At 37.3% G+C, this 16,810-nt stretch overlaps 1 protein-coding gene across 7 annotated transcripts in view; it reads left to right on the top strand.

The window, feature by feature from the left end:
* Positions 1-2,358: 2,358 nt before the first annotated feature.
* CABCOCO1 (ciliary associated calcium binding coiled-coil 1) overlaps positions 2,359-16,810 on the top strand; it is a 131,400-nt gene continuing 116,948 nt past the window's right edge. For 5 of the 7 annotated variants that reach the window (XM_066243785.1, XM_066243786.1, XM_066243788.1 and 2 more), the window contains exon 1: positions 2,359-2,483. In XM_066243785.1, coding sequence (XP_066099882.1) covers positions 2,403-2,483 — 81 coding nt within the window. In that variant the 5' untranslated portion in view covers positions 2,359-2,402. The remainder of the gene's footprint in view (positions 2,484-16,810) is intronic. The other 2 variants (XM_066243789.1, XM_066243787.1) reach the window with 2 other exon arrangements.

Here is a 16,810-nt window from a genome sequence, read left to right on the forward strand (position 1 = left end):
TAAACTACCTACAAGATCCATATGTTTCTTTTTCTCTTCCAGCCTTAAACAAACTAAGATAACAAGTGAAATTTTGCAGGCTTTGGTTAGAAACCTTTATCTTCAGAGACCTGAGAAGGAAAATGTAACTGACCTTTCCATATAAGAAAGCGTATCATCTGCTGAGATGTGTCTTTCTTGCTGGTGCCTCCCTGTGAAAGAAGTAGGAGACTAAAATTAGCTTCAACTTTTAAAACTAAAAGTAACCTTCAGGTTAATGGGTTTTCAACACCACCCCTTACTGGGCAAAAAGTAACTGTGCCCCATAATATTAAATTACCTCCTCAAAACTGACAACATTAAATACAGTAAAATTAAAATTCCTACAAAAACAATTTCCCCTTCTCTGAGGTACCCTTCCCATTGCTGTTAAAATTGATTTTATCTTTAATTGGCGTACTCCATTTCTGAGATCCAAAGAGGAAAGCAAATGTCTAAAAACTGTCAAAGACAGTCAAGGACAATTAAAGGGCAGAAACATAAATCAGATCTTTGAGGAAACTAGAACCGTAGTTTAGAGAATTAAATGCTTTAGCACTTTCCAAAATGCTAAATTTAAGGAATGTAGAGAGGTCCTACCTAGCAAAAGGTGACTCCCTATTTTTAATATCTTTGAAGTTGTGATCAGGGCACAAATAATTACACGTCATGAGTTTGTTAGGTGGTAGCTCGTCTATGAACTCTGGCAATCAGTAAAAATTGACTTAATTGAGGAAATTCCAATTAAGACCTCTTTAAATGAGGTAAGACATCATAAATGCCTTGTTGAATGTATACTGTGTATTAAGAACTAAATTAGTTCCTTGAGGAGGGAAAACACCGTTACAATCCACTTGAAAATTTGGCCAAACATATACAAAAGCAGAGACAATTCATGAACAGAAATTGACAGTACAAATTGTGGGCATAATTTAAACTGTAAGACAATTTGAAAGAAAGTCACTATTATTGAGGTTATGTAAAACTAAAGTGTTCAGTTTGGTCTTAAAAAAATGGGAAAATATAAGTGGTCCATGATGAAATACTATCCTGGCAGCTGTATACAAGATGGGCTAAAGTCAGGAGAAATAATACATACCAATATTAATCCTAACAATATCTAACACAGGTGCCAGACACTGTTCTAAATATTACCATATATTAACATGTTAAATCCTCACAGTAATGTTGTGAGGCAGTTATAATCCCATTTTACAGATGGGAAAACTGAAGCACTTAAATAATGTCTAATCATTACAGTAAATTTCTGTGGGGCAGCTGTGTTAGGCTTGCTCTCAGGTTTACCAGCTGCTAGCACTTTGCTTGATTAGTGCTTAGGCACATGTGAATAGCATATATAAGGCTATGGGTGCTTCCCCTGGACAGTGATTCTCTCAGATTGGTCTCGTGCCACAGTAAGGTGCGGTTTTCCTTGCTTCCTTGCTCCCTTGCTCTTACCGCAAATAGCAGATCTTCCTTTGTTTATTAGCTCTTTCATTTTTGTTGCCTATTTGCTCACCTGTCTTTGTGAGCCTACAATAAATGGGTATGGCCCAATACTTTCCGGCTCTGCTGTTCCCTGAATCCAATGTGAACCTGCCTGGCATCCGCAACAGCATTACAGGTTCCTGAACAGCACCCCCCCACACACACACACACCCCTCTGGAGGTAATTACAAGCAAAGTACATTTCATTTCAAAGCAGGTATTGTCCAGAAAGGATTACTCAATTGGCCACTAATTTACTGTTTTTAAATCTTTTTATTATGTGAAATAAATATACATAAAACAGAAAAGATAATATAATGACCACCACCTTCCCTTCACCATGTACCCAATCTGGATTCATCTACTATACCTCCACTCATTTCCCACGTCCTCATTATTTTGTTGTAAATCCATACATCATATCATTTCATCATCAAGAAATCTTTCCGTGTGCATCTCTGAAAGATAAGGACTCCATTTTCTTTCTAAACATGACAATAACATCATAGAACCTAAGAATTACAATAATGCCTTAATATCAAACGTCAATCAATGGTAAACTTCCAATAATAAATCTCATTTAAATACTTATTGATAACTTGTGTTAGCATTAGAAACTTCCACGTATTGGTTCATTTACAATGCTCTTATTTAAATGGATTTTTTTTTTCTTTCTCCTTTCGTCCTTACTAAAAGAAACGAGTTCGTCGCTACCCGAGGATTCAAATAGCCTTCCCAGCAGCGGCCTCATCCCGGGCCTCATCCCCAGGCCGGCTCCTGGCGCCGGTCCCCGCCCTATCAAAGGCTTTGGACCCGGAAGCCACGCCCCAGCCAGGGGACCCCGGCCCCGCCCCGGTTGCCTAAGCGACGAGGGGCCGCTTTGCTGGGGCGAAATCATGGCGACTTCTTTGGGGACAACTCTCGGGGTCGCGACCCCCGCGGTGGTGACCCCAGTGGGAACCTCGCCCGAGTCGGAGGTATGTTGCCCCTTCCCGGTACCCGCGACCCCAAGTGCACACCCCCGGCCCGCCGGGTCCTCGGCCAGGCTGGTCTGGGCGCGGCGACCCACGCCGGTTTGGGTGCAAGGCGGGCAGAGCGGAGGACTCGGTGCCGCGCCCCCCGGAGCGAGGCGAGCGTCCCGGGAGCTCCGCCTGCGTCTCCGGAGCCTGTGCCCTCGAGTGTGCGCCGCAGTCCTGCCTCCTTCGGACGGTCCGGCTTCAGGCCTGACGACCTCACAACTGGGGATTTCCCCGCAGATTCTCTGCGCTTAAAAAAGAGATCTTGGAATCATAAATAGGCCAGTCAGTCCCTTTTGGAATTTCATACTTATTTTTTTTCAACTTTCACAGTTCCGATTGTTAAAAAGATGTCAGGGAATAACTCTTCATTGGTAGTGCATTGATTAATATTTGAAGGCCATGGCTTGGTTTTTCCTTTATTATTTTACCATTTCTCTAAATAAATAAATACATAATAAGACGTAGGACAATGCAGAAACATCTGGAAAATAGACCTGCTTATGGCTTAGTTGCTCTTCATCAATGTATCTTCAGGAAAGTCGTTTAACGTCTTTGGTCCCAGTGGTTCCCTGCCTACAATAAAGATTGAGCTTTAGGCCCCTCCCAACATCAGCTCTCAGTAATAAATGGTTTTAGGTAACTTTGATTACTCATAAATTTAATATCCTAGATATTAAGAACATACCTGCTGTGCCAGATATTACTAAAAAATGTTTAAATCTTCACACACTGAGTCCTCCAAGTTGTTCCTTTTGAAGTTTTCTGTGTATTTTTTCAGTTTTTTAAGACCCTAAAGGTAAAAAACGTTATAATTAACATCGTATGTTCACCTCCCTTATTAGTCTAATCTAAACAGTGTTCTCTATGCAGAAGTGTTAGCTGCAATATTATAAGTGAAGAAACACAGAGCCAGTAACTGTACCTTGCTCAGAGATATAGTCATTTCCATCCCAGGTTCTTCCCATTACTGTATGCAGACTGCTAAGGCATGCTGTCTGTTCTATGAGCCTTTTGAAATTAGCATACTTTACATTTTAATGTGATAAACTGGTTACTAAGCCAGTTATTCCCTTGTGACCTTTAATGCAAGTAATACCATACAATTGCAAAAGTGGCATAAGAAATTTCCCAATAAAATTGTGTTACTTAAATATATACAAAGACTTAGTTATAGTGGTGGGATTTAACAACCGGTTCTCTGCCCTAATGACTGTTTTAAGTATAAATAAATGATATACCGAATGGTAGTTTATTATTTCATGTATTTAATACTTAAATAAGAACAATAAAAGAGGTACACAAAACTAGATTGTTATGAGAGAGTTTTAAAATATTAATGAAAATATAGTAAATAAGAACTGACAGCAAACAATAAAACTGTTATTTATTTCCATATTGCTTCTTGATTGGCATCCTCACTTGCAATTTTTTTTCGCTTTTATCTGAGCATCATCGACTGTGGGATTTATCCTTAACCATCCTTTCACTGTAGGAGTAGGATCCCATTCCTTTACTTATGGTTGGAATGAACATTACTACGGGTGCTTAGAACACACCCTTGCGCAGATGAACGTTGTAAAAGAATAAGGAATGTAAATTTGTGATTTCCACATTGGGCGGCTGCCCAGGTGCCCATTTTAGAGAGAAACCTGATTACAAGTGCCATTTTAATAACTGGTTTGCCAAACTCAACAAAAAATTAGGTATCGGTTCTGCCGAACCGGTGTGACCTGGCAGAATCCCACCACAGCTTAGTTATGACAGTGCCCAACTCTCAGTGTTTACTTACACATACTTATCCGTGTAGATAATATCCTTTCTAAGAAGGCTCTGATAATGTGAGGTTTTAATGAATAAATACTTGAAAGAAATACCTCACAATTTTTTTTAAAAGATGCAAAGAAATGCAGAGCTCCAGGGGGAAAAATTCACTTTTTATTATGGATGATGAGTCAGCTGAATGAACTAGTTATAGAACTTAGCTGATTATCTACCATGTTAGCATTGGCGGTAGGCACACATGTTCATTTCTTGGAGAGGCATGTTTTCCCTATAACTCAGGATATACTCAATCTTCTAGTTAGTAGTGACTGGGAGAAATCCAGTTGGAGCTTAGACTCACTTAGCTGTACTCAGTTACTAAGATCAACAGGTTAATATACTGCATTTTCCTTTCTAATGAAAGCAGTTTCAGTAGTTCACAGAGAAGAGAGTTGATTCATAGAGCTGCGTTATCCATTAGAGCAGGGGTAGTCAACCTTTTTATACCTACTGCCCACTTTTGCATCTCTGTTAGTAATAAAATTTTCTAACAGCCCCCCGGTTCCACAGTAATGGTGATATATAAAGTAGAGAAGTCACTTTACTTTATAAAATTTATAAAGCAGAGTTATAGCAAGTTAAAGTATATAATAATAATTACTTATCAAGTACTTTATGTCAGATTTTCGCTAAGTTTGGCAGAATATAAATCTTTATAAAACAACTTACTATAGTTAAATCTATCTTTTTATTTATACTTTGGTTGCTCCACTACTGCCCATCATAAAAGCCAGAATGCCCACTAGTGGGCGGTAGGGACCAGGTTGACTACCACTGCATTAGAGTGTCAAGTTCTTCCAGCCACCCTTTTGTGCTGACTTGGGGGTTCAGAGGTGGATGGAAAAGTTGGCTAAAACCTCTCTCTCTTGCTGTCTGTTCCCAAAACCATAGCTTTTCAATTAGATACTGAAAGGTAATTCTCAGATCAGATTCTTTCTAGACTTGATCCCCTGAGACCTGCTCCCTTATGGTGTCATTTCTAATAACTTGGGTATTCAGTTGGCTTATCAAGTAGATCATGTAGTAATTTGAACCAAGCAGTAGTGAATTATTTCTTTTCTTATCAAGTCTGTTGGAAATAAAGCATAAGCTTCCAATAGTCTGAGGTTTCCTATTTGTTGTTTGTTGTCCAATACATAGAATAAAAATAACCAATCATACCAATCATATAGTAAGCATTCAAAAAATATAATTAAAATCATAGATGATTTGATGTATGCCAGGAGAGGTGGTTCTTGTGAACTAAAATCTACTCTGAGATACTGTGAGCAAACGGACATGAAATGCAGGTCCAGGAAGATATTTTTCCTATGACATTGCATTAACTTCTCTTGTGTAAACTGAAATTAACATTCTAGTGTCTTTAGTAATATTGGAGTCACTGCCTACTCTTAAAAATTAACCTTTTAGCAGATATTTGTATAAATGCACAAGAACAGAAAAATAACAAAAATCTGAAAATAAGTATTTGCTATAGACATATATGTGTAAGTGAAAGGAGTTTATAAGTGAATTTGAAAATGACTTTATAATGAATACTAAGAATTCAATCATCAGTCTTTTATCATTAGTTTGTTCATAAACTGACTTTCTTAATATCTTCAAAAATACTATTTGGGAAATATAATCATTTAAGTAGTATATTTGAGACAACTATACTTCAACTCATATCAGAGACCGAAAAGAAAAAGTAAATGATTACTTCCCACCTAATGGCTTCTTTTTAATAATGTCCCTGAGCATTACCACATCCCCTGATAGATGACATTTACTCAGTGCATTTAGAGTTTATGAGCACAGAAGGACACTTACATAATCTTAAGTGAGAAGATGAATGTCATTTGTCTTAGAGGTCCTTAGCATGTCCTGGAGGCCATTGAGGATTCTCTGTACTTTAGGTGATCTCTACAGACCTTGAAAACAGCCCGCACTCTATTATTGGCAGGTTAAAGAGAAACACTTGGGCTCAACTTGAACAGCAAAATGATGAGGTTTCTACAATTTCAGTATTACTCAAGAGGTATTTATTGAAGCCATTCACAGTATGTAGTGTAAATCAACCTGTGCAGGGCCCAGAGGAGGACACCAAAATATTGCTTAAAACATTGTTGAGCAAATAGTACTAATGTACCTGAAAATGTTAATATGCAGTGTTATTATTTTTCAGACACTGAGAACCTCTAGGAATACTGGCTGTGGGTGTGGAGATATTGACAGACATTTGGGCTTGTCTTTCTTCTTACTATCTGTTTTTGGGTCTCCTATCTTATTTAAAAAGTCCTACTTCTTCTCCCTCCTCCAGCTTTCCTTTCAGATTACACAAATAATCTTCAATCTTTTTCTAATATTTTAAGTTTTAATATATTAAAGCTTATTCTTTAACACAGCTATAATTAGTGAATTTTAATTATAAAAAGCTGTATTTTGTTTATTTGAAATGAGGATCTCATTTTGTTTTCTTTTAGACATGAACCATCAATTATGTTAGTTTCATTTACTAAATAAACTATCTTACCTGTTCTTATACAAAATGGACTTACTGCTGCTATCACATTATAACATTATATGTGTACCTCAGTGGGCAAATGAATGGACAAAGTAGTCAGTGGAACAGAATTCAACAAGTGCTGCTAGAAATTCAGTAGCAAAACTGTCAGTAAAATATGAATTGAAAAAGAATAGCTAAACGTGAAGAAATTCTTTGTCAACCATCATCATATTGAATGGTGAAATACTAAAGCCATTCATATAAAAAACAGAATCTAAAAAGGAACTCTGGTTAACAACATTGTTGTAATTCAATATACTATAGAGGTTCTAATTAGTAAAATAAGAAAACTAAATATGTGGCTTAAATATTAGAAATGAGGAAATAACAAAACTTTATTGGAGGATTACATGGTTGCAATCTGAGAAAACTGACATTGTATTAACCTGTTTTGAGCTAATAAGCAAATTGATAAAGTGGTACATATAACAAATATATAAGGCCAATTGCTTTTCTCTATTACAGAATATATTTCTATGTTAGAAATTAATTAGAAATGGAAATGGCAAAAACTTGATGAAACTATACTTGGTTATAAATATAGTATGAAAGGCATGGGACCTAAGGAAATTATAAACTATAAAAAGTTTTAGCCCTGGTCGGTTGGCTCAGTGGTAGAGCGTCGGCCTGGCGTGCAGGAGTCCCGGGTTCGATTCCCAGCCAGGGCACACAGGAGAAGGGCCCATCCGCTTCTCCACCTCTCCCCCTCTCCTTCCTCTCTGTCTCTCTCTTCCCCTCCTGCAGCCAAGGCTCCATTGGAGCAAAGTTGGCCCGGGCGCTGGGGATGGCTCCATGGCCTCTGCCTCAGGCACTAGAATGGCTCTGGTTGCAACAGAGCAACACCCCAATAGGCAGAGCATCGCCCCCGGGTGGGCATGCCGGGTGGATCCCGGTGGGGTGCGTGCGGAGTCTGTCTGACTGCCTCCTCGTTTCCAACTTCAGAAAAATACCAAAAAAAAGTTTTAAAAATAAATAAAAAAAGAAAAACTAAAAACAAACAAAAGTTTGATAATAAGAGTTGATGAAAAAAGATTTATTGAAAACCTTCAAGTTCAAAAAATTAAATCTTCCCATTATAAATTATAATCTTTTCTATTGTAAATGTGATGCAATCAAGCTAAAGATTTAGTTCCTACATAGGATTATATACTACAGAGTTATGTTAAGAGTTGTTCATGATGATCCATCCTTGCATTTCTGAACTTAACCTTATTTGGTCACTATGACAGCTTATTGTTTTTTAGTACATTTCTAGAGTCAATTTTCTAAGATAGTATTTTAATTAGAATTTTTGCATCTGTGCTAGTTCAGGCTTTTGTATGTAGATTACGCTTGTTTTTTTTTTGTTTTGTTTTCTTTTGTTTGTTTGGGGTTTTTTTGTATTTTTCTGAAGCTGGAAACGGGGAGAGACAGTCAGACAGACTCCCGCATGCGACCGACTGGGATCCACCCGGCCCACCCACCAGGGGCGATGCTCTGCCCACCAGGGGGTGATGCTCTGCCCCTCTGGGGCGTCACTCTGCCGACCAGAGCCACTCCAGCGCCTGGGGCAGAGGTCAAGGAGCCATCCCCAGCGCCAGGCCATCTTTGCTTCAATGGAGCCTTGGCTGCTGGAGGGGAAGAGAGAGACAGAGAGGAAGGAAGGGGGGGAGGGGTGGAGAAGCAAATGGGTGCTTCTCCTATGTGCCCTGGCCGGGAATTGAACCCGGGTACCCCACTCTACCACTGAGCCAACCTGCCAGGGCCTATGCTTGTTTCTTAAAAATGAATTATTTATAGTCAAATTATTACACTTAACAGAACTTATGTGTTTTTATTTGTTAGGTAGAATTTCAAGTGTAAAACTATCAGGCATGATGACTTTTTGAAAAATAGATTTCCAGTTGAGCTCATACTTGGTTAGTTCCATTTTCTTCCTTACCCCTGGTTAAGTTTGATAACTTATATATTCCTGCAAAGTAACTCATTTCTTTATAATTTGTAAGTGTATTTCCACTTATGTGGCATAAATTTATTTTTTCTTTATTTTTAATCATATTTGCCAAAGATTTGCCTATTTTATTATTTTAAAGAATGAACTCTTGCTTTAATTTATTCTTCTTTCAACTATTTTTTCCTTTGTTACTTAAATGGCCTCTTACTTTTTTTCAATTTATTTATTTATTCTTAATTTATTGGGATGACCTGGTTTGCCAAACCGTACAGGTTTCAAGTATATAATTCAATATAACTCCTAGTAAGGTAAGTGAGGCATGCTTGTTGGGCACAAAATTTAAGGGATGCCAAAAAATTCAGTAGTCAAGAAAAACTATATTTTAATGAAATATTTAAAAAACAGAGTTAATGCAAAAAAAACCCCTAATGTATTAAGTTTTTTAAAAAAAGACAGCATTAGTATTACTGATTTATGCCTCTTTGCCTCAGGCTCCAACATGGTGCTGTTCCTTGGTTCATTTATTTTCAGGCTTGAAAAAAGCTTTTTAAAGTGTGGAAATTGTAGATAAGTATATTCTACGTGACTGTAAAACCCCTTTCTAGTCATTCTTGGTGAAATGTCTTTTTCTTTTAATGAATGTTAATTAATATTCGTTTAAGATGCTACCAGTGATGGATGCAAAGATGCCCCCAGAAACCTTAAATTCTAGAAGGAAGACATATATACAGTGTGGAAGGTTTGGGTGACGGAAAATTCAAAGAAAAGATTGTCTGGCAAATAATATCAGGCTTTCAATTTTATTGCTTCTGGAATAACTGCTAAAATCCACCAGGTGGTGGAATAAAATGAGTTACGGTGCAGTTTAGCTTACAGATTTTCCTAGTCAGACATGTAATTTTAGAGAGAAAGCCACAATTGCATATCCACATTTTTATTCGCCTATTCATGAATTTTCTATTGTACCTTTAATTTGTACAAATTAGAATGTATGTGTTAAAAGATTAAAGATTTTTAACTACCTTAAATCCTTTGTAATGCAAGGCAGAGTATAAACAAACAAACAAAAGAGCTTTGGTTTAAAATAGGTCCAGGAACAAAGAAAGCGAGAAACCAGAGGCAAACCCTCCTACAAGATGATTATCTTAAGCTATCAAGGTTTAGTAAAAAAAAATGAAGCACTAATCTTAGGCATCTTAGCTAAAATTATTATTATACAAAACATTTAAGAGTTTTGTATTCTTTTTTATAGAATTCTTGTGTGACCTACTTTTTCCCATCCAGAAAAATTTTAAATCTAAGAAAATGGATCTGAATGTCTGTGTAATATACCTTTCTTATATATCTTTATTCATTTTTAATAATGATAGCAATCTTGTATGTATTAAAATATATCAAAATGATTTTTTAACATGACTCCAAATTTAGGTTTAAATGATTTGCTGTAAGTCACAAAATTAATCAGTAGTCAAACCTCATGAGATTTTCATATCCAAGTCCTGCTTTTCATCATGCTGTATCATCTAACAGTGTCAGCCTATGATGGAGGTAAATTCAGGTAGCCTACTAACAACCCATGTTGATATTACTAGGATATACAGAATTCTAAAAAGAAGTTAAAGATTAAATGGCTGTCCTGAGGAATTTGTAATCTAATGGGATTGACAGTACAAGAATAATTATACTTTATTGCTACTAATAAAAAAATACATGTAACCAACAAACATTTAAACAAATATAGTGTATATAGCTACGTATTGTGGACTAAAATATTATCCTATCAAAAAACTGAGTGCATTTAATTTAATTTCCTAGGGTCAGAGTGCCTACTAGGTGCAAGGTATAATATATTAGGTACTAAGGTATTTTGATCTTATTGAGATTATAATCTAATGTACTAACAAAAATTAGAGATTATTTCAAATGAATATGAATCAATAAAAAAAGAAGCATTTGACTTTTTTTATTAAACAAGAACATCAGAAAAGCAAATGACAAGTCAAAGAAAGTTGTTCAGTTATGCAAACAAGATACAAAACCAACTTTTATTTCATTGGTGAAAATGCACTATACAAAAGGCTGTAAGTACTAGAGTATCTGCACATTTCTTGATCCCCTAATTTTTGTGAACTAGTTTAGGTTAATTTGTGAACCCTAGATTGGAAAAAAAAAAAAGCTAGCTAATGAAGTAGCATATTTCTAAATTAGATTTTTTTAAATAAGAATATAACATAATTTAAATACAAACATTAAGCTGATTACCATTACCCATAAGTGCTAGCTCTGGGATTTTTCTACTCTGGGAAAAGAGTAAGGAAATTTGGGATATGGGATATGGTCTTGTTTACTCTAGCATGGCATTTCCTTACTTTTCTTATTTATTGGAGCCCATTCACATGGAAGGATACATCACTATTTGCTGAACTGAAAATGTTGGCCCCCTTTCTCCCCAAATCATACAATCCTTGATTTTTGTGGAGCTGCTGCTGTTATTCATTGTCTCCTCTTCCATCCCTCTGCAGCATTGCTCTTCTCTTCCTGCTCTGGCTCCGGGCAGTTTCATCCATCCTCACATATGCAGTGACTCCTGAATCAGGATCTTCAACCTTGACTTTTCTGACTCCAGCATTTTTAATTGACCTCTAAACATTTCTTTCTTGATAGGCATATTCCATTTTAAACCCAACCACTAAAACCAAACTCATTATCTTGCCTTTTTAAAACTAGTATCATCTTCCAAAACGCCTGTTTATTCTGTGTAATGGGAGTATCCTGTATGGGTTTTTTTTGTTTGTTTGTTTTTTACAGAGACAGAGAGAGAGTCAGAAAGAGGGATAGATAGGGACAGACAGACAGGAACAGAGAGAGATGAGAAGCATCAATCATTAGTTTTTTGTTGTGTGTTGCGACACCTTAATTGTTCATAGATTGCTCACTCATATGTGCCTTGACTGTGGGCCTTCAGCAGGCCGAGTAACCCCTTGCTGGAGCCAGCAACCTTGGGTCTAAGCTGGTGAGCTTTGCTCAAACCAGATGAGCCCGTGCTCAAGCTCGTGACCTCGGGTTCTCAAACCTGGGTCCTCCGCATCCCAGTCCGACACTCTGTCCACTGCGCCACTGCCTGGTTAGGCTCCTGTATGGTTTTGCCGAGCAAAAGAACTTGGCTGAGGGTTGAGCAAAAGCTCAAACTATACTGTCTCCACCAGTGGTGCAACAGGGCTGTGCCAGCCTTAAGACTTTTAGCACTTTCTTCTGTTTGTAGACTTTCCTTGTCCTGTCCCCGTACTTGTCCCGTCTTTTCCACTGAATGCCACATTATTTATGGCTCACCATTTTATTTTCTTGCTTTAAAGTCACCCTTGGTTTGTCCCTCTCACTAGATGTTAAGCTTTTGAGGCTAGCAAGTCTTTCTTATTTGTCTTTGCCTCCTCTTGAGCCCCATGTTCAATGAGGAATATGCAGATATTAAAAATATATGTTAATTGAAAACCATCACCCAGTTTTAAGTATTCACAAACAATAATAGATTGACTAGCCATTCAACTTTCACCTAAAAACAGAAAATAAAAAGGATTATCTAGGAGACTTGTTTGTTTGTTTAATTTCTTTTTTTTTTAATAAATTTTTATTAATGTTAATGGGATGACATTAATAATTCAGGGTACATATATTCAAAGAAAACATGTCTAGGTTATCTTGTCATTAAATTATGTTGCATACCCCTCACCCAGAGTCAGATTGTCCTCCGTCACCCTCTGTCTAGTTTTCTCTATGCCCCTCCCCCCCCAACTCTCTCCCTCCCTCCCTCCTGCATCCTCCCTCCCCCCACCCCTGGTAACCACCACTCTCTTGTCCATGTCTCTTAGTCTCGTTTTTATGTTCCACCAATGTATGGAATCATGTAGTTCTTGTTTTTTTCTGATTTACTTATTTCACTCCTTATAATGTTATCAAGATCCCACCATTTTGCTGTAAATGATCTGATGTCATCATTTCTTATGGCTGAGTAGTATTCCATAGTGTGTATGTGCCACATCTTCTTTATCCAGTCTTCTATTGAAGGGCTTTTTGGTTGTTTCCATGTCTTGGACACTGTGAACAGTGCTGCAATGAACATGGGGCTACATGTGTCTTTACCTATCAATGATTCTGAGGTTTTGGGGTATATACCCAGTAGAGGGATTGCTGGGTCATAAGGTAGTTCTATTTGCAGTTTTTTGAGGAACCACCATACTTTCCTCCATAATGGTTGTACTACTTTACATTCCCACCAACAGTGTATGAGGGTTCCTTTTTCTCCACAGCCTCTCCAACATTTGCTATTACCCGTCTTGTTGATAATAGCTAATCTAACAGGGGTGAGGTGGTATCTCATTGTAGTTTTGATTTGCATTTCTCTAATAACTAATGAAGCTGAGTATCTTTTCATGTATCTGTTGGCCATTTGTATTTCTTCCTGGGAGAAGTGTCTGTTCATGTCCTCTTCCCATTTTTTTATTGGATTGTTTGTTTGTTTGTTGTTGAGTTTTATGAGTTCTTTGTAAATTTTGGATATTAGGCCCTTATCTGAGCTATTGTTTGAAAATATCAGTTCCCATTTAGTTGGCTGTCTGTTTATTTTGATATCAGTTTCTCTTGCTGAGCAAAAACTTTTTATTCTGATGTAGTCCCATTCATTTATCTTTGCCTTCACTTCTCTTGCCATTGGAGTCAAGTTCATAAAATGTTCTTTAAAACCCAGGTCCATGAGTTTAGTACCTATGTCTTCTTCTATGTACTTTATTGTTTCAGATCTTATATTTAGGTCTTTGATCCATTTTGAATTAATTTTAGTACACGGGGACAGGCTGTAGTTGAGTTTCATTCTTTTGCATGTGGCTTTCCAGTTTTCCCAACACCATTTGTTGAAGAGGCTTTCTTTTCTCCATTTTGTGTTGTTGGCCCCCTTTACAAAGATTATTTGACCATATATATGTGGTTTTATTTCTGGGCTTTCTATTCTGTTCCATTGGTCTGAGTGTCTATTTTTCTGCCAATACCATACAGTTTTGATTATTGTGGCCCTATAATATAGTTTAAAGTCAGGTATTTTAATGCCCCCAGCTTCATTCTTTTTCCTTAGGATTGCTTTAGCTATTCGGGGTTTTTTATAGTTCCATATAAATCTGATGATTTTTTGTTCCATTTCTTTAAAAAATGTCATAGGAATTTTGATGGGAATTGCATTAAATTTATATATTACTTTGGGTAATATGGCCATTTTGATTATATTTATTCTTCCTATCCAAGAACAAGGAATATTTTTCCATCTCATTGTGTCTTTTTCTATTTCTCTTAGCAATGCCTTGTAGTTTTCGTTATATAGGTCCTTTTCCATTCTTTGTTATGTTTATTCCTAGGTATTTTATTTTTTTTGTTGCAATCGTGAAGGGGATTATTTTTTTGAGTTCGTTTTCTAATATTTCATTGTTGGCATATAGAAAGGCTATGGACTTTTGTATGTTGATTTTGTATCCTGCGACCTTACTGTATTGGTTTATTGTTTCTAGTAATCTTTTTGTGGAGTCCTTTGGGTTTTCGATGTATAGGATCATATCATCTGCAAAAAGTGATACCTTTACTTCTTCTTTTCCAATATGGATGCCTTTTATTTCTTTGTCTTGTCTGATTGCTCTGGCCAGAACTTCTAGCACCACGTTAAATAAGAGTGGAGAGAGTGGACAACCCTGTCTTGTTCCTGATTTAAGGTGGAAAGTCCTCAGTTTTACGCCATTTAATATGATGTTGGCTGATGGTTTATCATATATGGCCTTTATCATGTTGAGATATTTTCCTTCTATACCCATTTTGTTGAGAGTCTTAAACATAAAATTGTGTTGTATTTTATCGAAAGCCTTTTCTGCGTCTATTGATAAGATCATGTGGTTTTTGTTCTTTGTTTTGTTGATATGGTGTATTACGTTAACCGTTTTACGTATGTTGAACCATCCTTCAGATTCTGGGATGAATCCCACTTGATCATGATGTATTATTTTTTTAATATGTTGTTGTATTCGATTTGCCAGTATTTTGTTTAGTATTTTAGCATCTGTATTCATTAGAGATATTGGTCTGTAGTTTTCTTTCTTTGTGCCATCCTTGCCAGGTTTTGGTATGAGGGTTATGTTGGCCTCATAAAATGTGTTTGGAAGTATTGCTTCTTCTTCAATTTTTTGGAAGACTTTGAGTAGAATAGGAACCAAGTCTTCTTTGAATGTTTGATAGAATTCACTAGTATAACCATCTGGGCCTGGACTTTTATTTTTGGGGAGGTTTTTAATAGTTTTTTCTATTTCCTCCCTGCTGATTGGTCTGCTTAGGTTTTCTGCTTCTTCATGACTCAGTTTAGGAAGGTTGTATTGTTCTGGGAATTTATCCATTTCTTCTAGATTGTTGTATTTGGTGGCATATAGTTTTTCATAGTATTCTACAATAATTCTTTGTATATCTATGATGTCTGTGGTGATTTCTCCTCTTTCATTTTGGATTTTATTTATTTGAGTCCTGTGTCTTTTTTTTTTTTTTTTTTTTTCATTTTTCTGAAGCTGGAAACAGGGAGAGACAGTCAGACAGACTCACGCATGCGCCCCACCGGGATCCACCCGGCACGCCCACCAGGGGCGGTGCTCTGCCCCCCAGGGGGCGATGCTCTGCCCATCCTGAGCGTCGCCATATTGCGACCAGAGCCACTCTAGCGCCTGAGGCAGAGACCACAGAGCCATGCCCAGCGCCCGGGCCATCTTTGCTCCAATGGAGCCTTGGCTGCGGGAGGGGAAGAGAGAGACAGTGAGGAAAGCGCGGCGGAGGGGTGGAGAAGCAAATGGGCGCTTCTCCTATGTGCCCTGGCTGGGAATCGAACCCGGGTCCTCTGCACGCTAGGCCGACGCTCTACCGCTGAGCCAACCGGCCAGGGCGAGTCCTGTGTCTTTTTTCCTTGGTGAGTCTTGCCAAGAGTTTGTCGATTTTGTTGATCTTTTCAAAGAACCAGCTCCTTGTTTTATTGATTTTTTCTATAGTTTTTCTGTTCTCTATTTCGTTTATTTCTGCTCTGATTTTTATTATCTCCTTTCTTCGGCTGGTTTTGGGTTGTCTTTGTTCTTCTTTTTCTAGCTCCTTAAGGTGTGAAGTTAAGTGGTTTACTTCGGCTCTCTCTTGTTTGTTCATATAGGCCTGAAGTGATATGAACTTTCCTCTTATTACTGCTTTTGCTGCATCCCAGAGATTGTGATATGTCGTATTTTCATTTTCATTTGTCTGTATATATCTTTTGATCGTTGCGCTTATTTCTTCTTTGACCCATTCATTTTTTAGAAGTATGTTGTTTAGTTTCCATAATTTTGTGGGTTTTTCCCCCTCTTTTTTACAGTTGAATTCTAGTTTCAAGGCTTTATGATCAGAGAATATGCTTGGTACAATTTCAATTTTTCTAAATTTGCTGATATTGTCTTTGTGACCCAACATATGGTCAATTCTTGAGAATGTTCCATGTACACTAGAGAAAAATGTATACTCTGTCGCTTTGGGATGAAGTGTCCTGTAGATGTCTATCATATCCAGGTGTTGTAGTATTTCGTTTAAGGCCACTATATCTTTATTGATTCTCTGTTTGGATGACCGATCTAGAGCCGTCAGCGGTGTATTGAGGTCTCCAAGTATGATTGTATTTTTGTCAGTTTTTGTTTTAAGGTCAATAAGTAGCTGTCTTATATATTTTGGTGCTCCTTGGTTTGGTGCATATATATTAAGGATTGTTATGTCTTCTTGATTCAGTGTCCCCTTAATCATTACGAAATGACCATTTTTGTCTCTGAGTACTTTTTCTGTCTTGTAGTCAGCATTATCAGATATGAGTATTGCTACACCTGCTTTTTTTTGGGTGTTGTTTGCTTGGAGTATTGTTTTCCAGCCTTTCACTTTGAATTTGTTTTTATCCTTGTTGCTTAG

The sequence above is a fragment of the Saccopteryx bilineata genome, chromosome 9 (genome assembly GCF_036850765.1).
Source record: "Saccopteryx bilineata isolate mSacBil1 chromosome 9, mSacBil1_pri_phased_curated, whole genome shotgun sequence".
In the NCBI taxonomy this organism is placed as follows: Eukaryota; Metazoa; Chordata; class Mammalia; order Chiroptera; family Emballonuridae; genus Saccopteryx; species Saccopteryx bilineata.